General features: G+C 48.4%; 1 protein-coding gene across 1 annotated transcript in view; it reads left to right on the top strand.

Annotated features, from left to right (window-relative positions):
* The first annotated feature begins 1,703 nt into the window (after window positions 1-1,703).
* Window positions 1,704-6,258, top strand: part of LOC117368888 (BPI fold-containing family B member 4-like) — a 55,665-nt gene continuing 51,110 nt past the window's right edge. Inside the window, exons 1-3 of the mRNA XM_033962629.1 lie at window positions 1,704-1,815; window positions 4,415-4,726; window positions 4,823-4,982. Coding sequence (XP_033818520.1) covers window positions 1,704-1,815; window positions 4,415-4,726; window positions 4,823-4,982 — 584 coding nt within the window. The remainder of the gene's footprint in view (window positions 1,816-4,414; window positions 4,727-4,822; window positions 4,983-6,258) is intronic.

Here is a 6,258-nt window from a genome sequence, read left to right as displayed (position 1 = left end):
ATCGTGAGTGCTCAGAGTGCCACAGGGAGCGGGGCCTGCAGCTTCTTCGGCGTCGGTGAGGAAGGAGAGGTTGGCCCAACTCTCCGCAGGGGCTTTGGGGACAGTCTTGTGCGGCTCGAAGCCCTCCTCCCAGCAGCACTCCATACTGCCTTCCTCCCGCCGCCCAGAATAGATGTCTGTATGTCTGGGTTTTTTTTAATTTGTCTCTCTCTCCTTGGACGCTGTCTGTCTGTCATTATTTGTGTCTGTGTCTCTCCCTGGTCCCCTGTCTGTCCGTCTTTCTTTCTGTCTGTCTCCCTGGCCCCCCTGCTTGCCAAAGCAGCCCCCTTTCCATCTCCCCCTGTTCTGCAATGCCTAACTGCTCCGTGGCCCCCAGCACACCCCTCCCCCCAAAGCAGCCTCCTTTCCCTCTCCCCCTGTTCTGCAATGCCTGCTCCATGGCCCCTTTCTGTTCCGCCCCCCCCCCCCCCATGATTGCTATCTGCACAACCCTCCCACCAAAACAGCCCCCTTTCTTGCCTGCTCCATGGCCCTTCTTTTTCCTCTTCCCCTCCCTCCAGTCACCGCTGCCATTCCTATTTAAAACGGCCTGCTGAGGTTCGCGGCCGGCTGTAGCGAACCTCGCAGGCCGCTGTTCACCTCAGTAGCATGTTCCCTCTGACGCGATCGCGTCAGAGGGAACGTGCTACCACGTGGAGAGCGGCCTGAGAGGTTCGCTACAGCCGGCGGTGAACCTCAGCAGGCCGTTTTAAATAGGAATGGCAGCGGTGACTGGAGGGAGGGGAAGAACAGGAGCGGTAGCGGTTGTTGCGGGAGGGGGGGAGGACCATGAGCCCTCCTCCCGCCATCCGCTGCCAGAGTCGCTCCTGTCGCGCGATGCAGCTAACTGGCGCATACGCCGTTTGGCTGTGAGTTCGGGCGTGCAATGTAAGTCTGCATGTGGTTCAAGTTGTGCGCATCGTCGGTCTGGAGGAGTGGATCGAGCTGGGGCTCCCGTGCGATATTGCAAGTTCGGCTGCGTGGGAGTTTTGGTTTTGTGAGGAGCCGGCATAGTGTTTCGGGTGGGGGAAGAGTCGCGGTTCCTTTTTTTGTTTTGGGCCCGTGCAGGAGGAGCTGAAAACAGGGCTGGGGGCTCGGTAGGTGGTGGAAGAAGGCTGGGGAGCCGCTCGATGGATCGCAAAAAAAGGAGGAGGGGGTGGGCACTCGGAGAAGGGAGCTGTTTTCAAAGGCGCCCCCGCGGCTCCTCTCATGAGCTGCAGTTGCGTCGGAAGATGAGAGAGGAGTCGCGGCGGTGGCTTTGTGGGTCCGTAGTCAGAGAGAAGTAAAGCTGGGGAACTCGCGCATGCGCAGTCCTGCGGCCACAGACCTACAGCGCACGGAACACGCAAATAGGACTGCGCATGCGCGGCTAGCTCTTTATTATATTACAGATTATTATAATATTCTATGGGCACCTTAACATTTAGCCACACTAATCTTTATGGGGTGCTAAATCGGTTAGCACTCCTTAATAAAAGGATCCCTAATCTCGGTGCCTTCTTCACCGCATTGAGATAAATTTTTATTTTTTTTAAACTGAGCCGTCAAGTGAACTTTTGCATTCCATGAACATCCACCCGTTGCCCTTTATGTCTGTTCGGACTGCTTTTCAAATATTATCACCAACGTTTAACCAGAAATGTTCTCAGCAGGTGTTGGGAGCAATGATGTTCAGGGCGTGGCGTCTTGTCCTCATCTCTTGCTTGCTGGCTGTACCTCAAGGTGTTCATGGCGCAAAGGCAGTCATTCGAGTTAGTCAAGATAAAATCAATGAAGGTATGATTGATATCGTTTATGATATTCATTTTTTCAAACACAAATTACTGTTTTATTTATTTAAAAAAAATTTTTTGGAAATCTATTTGGGATCAAATAAACAAATTATTGGAGAATCCTGTGGCTTTAACATATGACACTGTGTTATTTGGTACAATGTTAAGAGCTAAAAGTCAAATTTCCTCTCACCACAATTAACGTCTTTTGATAATGACAGGGGTTGCTATGCAACCGATTTTGAGAAATTGGAAAAATTTTCCCACAGTTTTTGGTGGGAATCGTTGTGTCATATTTTTTAAATGGAGCGGGTGTTAGCTGGACAACAAGGAAATTATAAAAAATTTTTGAAGATTTGGGAACCATTGATACATTATTGTAAGGATGGATTTTTTTTTTTTTTTTTGTGATTTCATTATACACATCCAGGGGGTGGGGGGTTGGGGATTCACAGGACAATTCTAACCTGATTATGTGTAATGGATTATTAATTTGGGGGTGGGGGGTAAAGTGATTATTAGGTACATTTATTAATTAAAAGTGCTTTTGCTGTAACATTATTTGTGTAAATAGCTGTTGTGTACTATGATTGAAACTTAATAAAGATTTAAAAAAAAAAAAATTTATTCTGCTTAAACCTAAGTGGATTACAATAAAACACCCCTATCGTAAAATATTTTAAAAATTCTCAATACATCACAACAATACAGAACTATTACAAAAGTGTTAGCTGCCAGAACATCCTTTAAAACAATGGCTCCCAACCCTGTCCTGGAGGACCACCAGGCTAATCGGGTTTTCGGGATAGCTCTAATGAATATGCATAGAGCAGATTTGCATGCCTGTCACTTCCATCATATGCAAATCTCTCTCATGCATATTCATTAGGGCTAGCCTGAAAACCCGATTGGCCTGGTGGTCCTCCAGGACAGGGTTGGAAACCACGGCTTTAAAACACTATAGGATAAATATACAATTCAATGTGTCTGCTGCAGATGGCACTCATTCTAATACCCCCCTCTTTTTACAAAACCATAATGTGGTTTTTAGCGCTGGCCGTGGCTGTAACACAGGGATCTCAAAGTCCCTCCTTGAGGGCCGCAAATCCAGTCGGGTTTTCAGGATTTCCCCAATGAATATGCATGAGATCTATGTGCATGCACTGCTTTCAATGCATATTCATTGGGGAAATCCTGAAAACCCGACTGGATTGCGGCCCTCAAGGAGGGACTTTGAGATCCCTGCTGTAACAGCTCCGACGTGCATAGGAATTCTGAGCATCGGAGCTGTTACCGTTGAGGCCGGCGCTAAAAACCACGCTACAGTTTTGTAAAAGGAGGGCAAAATGTTTAAAAAAAACCCCCCAAAACCCCACAAATGAGTTTTCAACAATTTTTTTTTAAAAATGATGTCACATCATTACACAACTTTAAAGAACCTGAAAGACCACCGAAATGGCTCTAAACCAAGGGTGGGCATTTCCGGTCCTTGAGGGCCATAATCCAGTCGGGTTTTCAGGATTTCCCCAATGAATATGCATTGAAAGCAGTGCATGCACATAGATCTCATGCATATTCATTGGGGAAAATCCTGAAAACCCGACTGGATTCCGGCCCTCGAGGACTGGAGTTGATAAGCTGGTTTTCTTTTAGCAGCTCTTTCAGCAACAAGTTGGCATCAGCAGGATCTGCAAGCACCTATTTTAAGTCTCCTTTGCTTTGCCCTGGAGGGGGAGTGAAGGTCTTCCAAAGTGGCATGGCAAGGGTAGGTGGCGCCCCTCCCTCGCCCACTTCTCCCGCTCTTTCCTTCCCCTTCCCTTCTCCCATATCTTTTTAATTTCCAGGTGAGAGCAATGGCACAAACTTGCTGCCCTCGACGCACTGTCTATCTCTCTGATGTCACTTCCTAGGTGTGGGACCCGGAAGTGACGTCAGAGAGAGGCGACACCGAAGCAGGCAGCAAGTTCATAACGCTGCACACACAGGAAAAATGAAAGAGGTAAAAGAGAAGGGGTACACACGCGCAGTGGGGGTGGGGGTAGGGGCAAAGAGGAGGATGGGTGCCTATGCCCTTCACCAATACCACATCTGCGGTGGGCCATCACCCCCATGTCCACCCTTACTATGCCAGAGTCCTCTGTTCAATCCCCCCACCAGCACCAAGACATACCACTTCCTCCTTCCTTCCTGGAGAAACCCCCCCTTCTTCCGCTCCTCCACTCAAACAATTCCTACTCCTTGAAGAGGTTACCTCCATTCTTTGTAATAGCCTCTCAACTCCCCGTAGAAAAGTTCCCCACTCCCACCCACCCAGAACATCCCCATCCTCCAAAGAGACTCCCACTACCACAACCATGCCCTAGACCTACTAAAAACTGAAAGGTCAGTTAGTCACATCTTTTCCTCTTCCCCAAATCAATATTTAGTACAGTTGTTTTATCATCTGTCTGATTTATTAGCTGTTATGACCAATCAACATTTAAATGCAACCACATAATTAGAAATAACTTTTGTAGGAAATGGGACATATTGCCTTCATTATTGTTGATGATTCTAATGTATGTCAACCATCTTGTAACAATATTCTCTTGATATATTTTCAGATGTTACAAATTCAATGAACGGCGGCACAGCACAAGCTGGTGGTGGTGGTCTTCTTGGAGGTCTGCTTGGTGGTGGTGGTGGTGGTCTTCTTGGAGGTCTACTTGGTGGTGGTGGTGAAAGTGGTGGTCTTCTTGGAGGTCTACTTGGTGGTGGTAATGGTGGTGGTCTTCTTGGAAATCTACTTGGTGGTGGTAATGGTGGTGGTCTTCTTGGAGGTATACTTGGTGGTGGAGGTGGAGGTGGACTTCTTGGAGGTTTACTCGGTGATGGAGGTGGAGGTGGACTTCTTGGAAGTTTACTCGGTGGAGGAGGTGGCCATGAAGGTGGCCACGAAGGCGGCCATGAAGGCAATCACGAAGGCGGCCATGGAGGTGGCCACGAAGGCGGCCATGAAGGCGGCCACGAAGGCGGCCACGAAGGTGGCGGTGGTGCTGGAGGAGGACTTCTTGGAGGTTTACTCGGTGGGGGTGGTAACGGAGGCCTGCTTGGAGGTATTCTTGGTGAAGGAGGTGTGCTTGGCATACTTGGTAATGGAGGAGTACTTGAAACAGTTCAAGGAATTACAGGGTAAGTCAGGCAATGTAATATTTCAATTCTTCTAGTCTCAGCCTTAACTCTACAAAAAATTGATAAAGTTCTTTCAGAAATGTGTTTTTTATGCTTTAAAATACAAGTGATGTGAATGATGGGTTATTATACAGCTAGCTTGTGGAGGCACTAGTGTCTCAGAATTTGCAAAATTATATAATGACTTAAAACTTTAAATGTACAAGATACCATAATTATGTTCCAGGTTATTAAGAAAACTGATTGTCTTAACTTTATACAACTGCTCATGAGTATACTAATATATGCCACCTGCAAGGTTTAAAATATCTAATATAATAAAACGGTAAGCCGCGCATGCGCACTTCCTCTGCGTGCGTCGGTTTTCCGTGAGCTGTAGCGACCCGCAGGTAGGAATGCGCATGCACGGCTTAAGGTTCTTTATTTCGGTCTGGCCTGCTCCCTGCTGCTCATTGCCGTATTGCATTTTTTAGTTGAAAGACGCAGCAGTGGCTCCTCTCACGATCCCCGCCTGCATCGGACTTCCAACGCAGGTGGGTAACAAGAGAGGAGCCACCGCCGCGTCTTTCAACTAAAAAAAAAAATACGTCAAGGCGAGCAGGGAGCAGGCCAGACCAGACCGAAGCTCAAGACCGCGGGAAGGGAAGGGGGGCCGACAAAGAAGAGGACTCTAGCCGCGAGCCGCAAGGAAGAAGCTGGGCCTGCCTGCCTGTTGGGAATGCTATAAGGAAAGGGGGGGCCATGGAGCAGGCTAGACCACGGGAAGGGAAGGGAGAGGAGCCGAACGGAGCAGCCAGATCGCGGTAAGAGAAGGGAAGGGGTGGGGGAAATGCTGCAACTGCTGCACAGAGACCTGGAGGGGAAGGCAAATACCGCTGCTGCTGCTGCACAGGGAAGTCGGGGGGGGGGGGGGGAAGGAAATGCTGTTGCTGTTGCTGCTCCACAGGGAAGTGGGGTGGAAATACTACTGCACAGGGAAATGGAGGGAAAGAATGACAGACAGACAGCAGGAGGGAGGGAGACGGACAGAAAGGAAGAAAGACACAGGGGCAGGGAGAGGGACAGAAAGACAGACAGAAAAAGGGAGCCAAGGAGAGAGAGAGAGAGAGACAGCGGGAGAGAGAGAGAGACAGAAAAAAAGAAAGACAGACAGACATATATTCTAGCACCCGTTAATGTAACGGGCTTAAAGACTAGTGTATATATATATATACCTACGGTATCCACAGCATTCACAGAGCCTTTCCAAAAGGAACGGAATCAAGTAGGCAAAGAT

This window comes from Geotrypetes seraphini, chromosome 11 (assembly GCF_902459505.1).
Source record: "Geotrypetes seraphini chromosome 11, aGeoSer1.1, whole genome shotgun sequence".
In the NCBI taxonomy this organism is placed as follows: Eukaryota; Metazoa; Chordata; class Amphibia; order Gymnophiona; family Dermophiidae; genus Geotrypetes; species Geotrypetes seraphini.
This window is presented reverse-complemented; position numbering and strand designations above follow the sequence as displayed.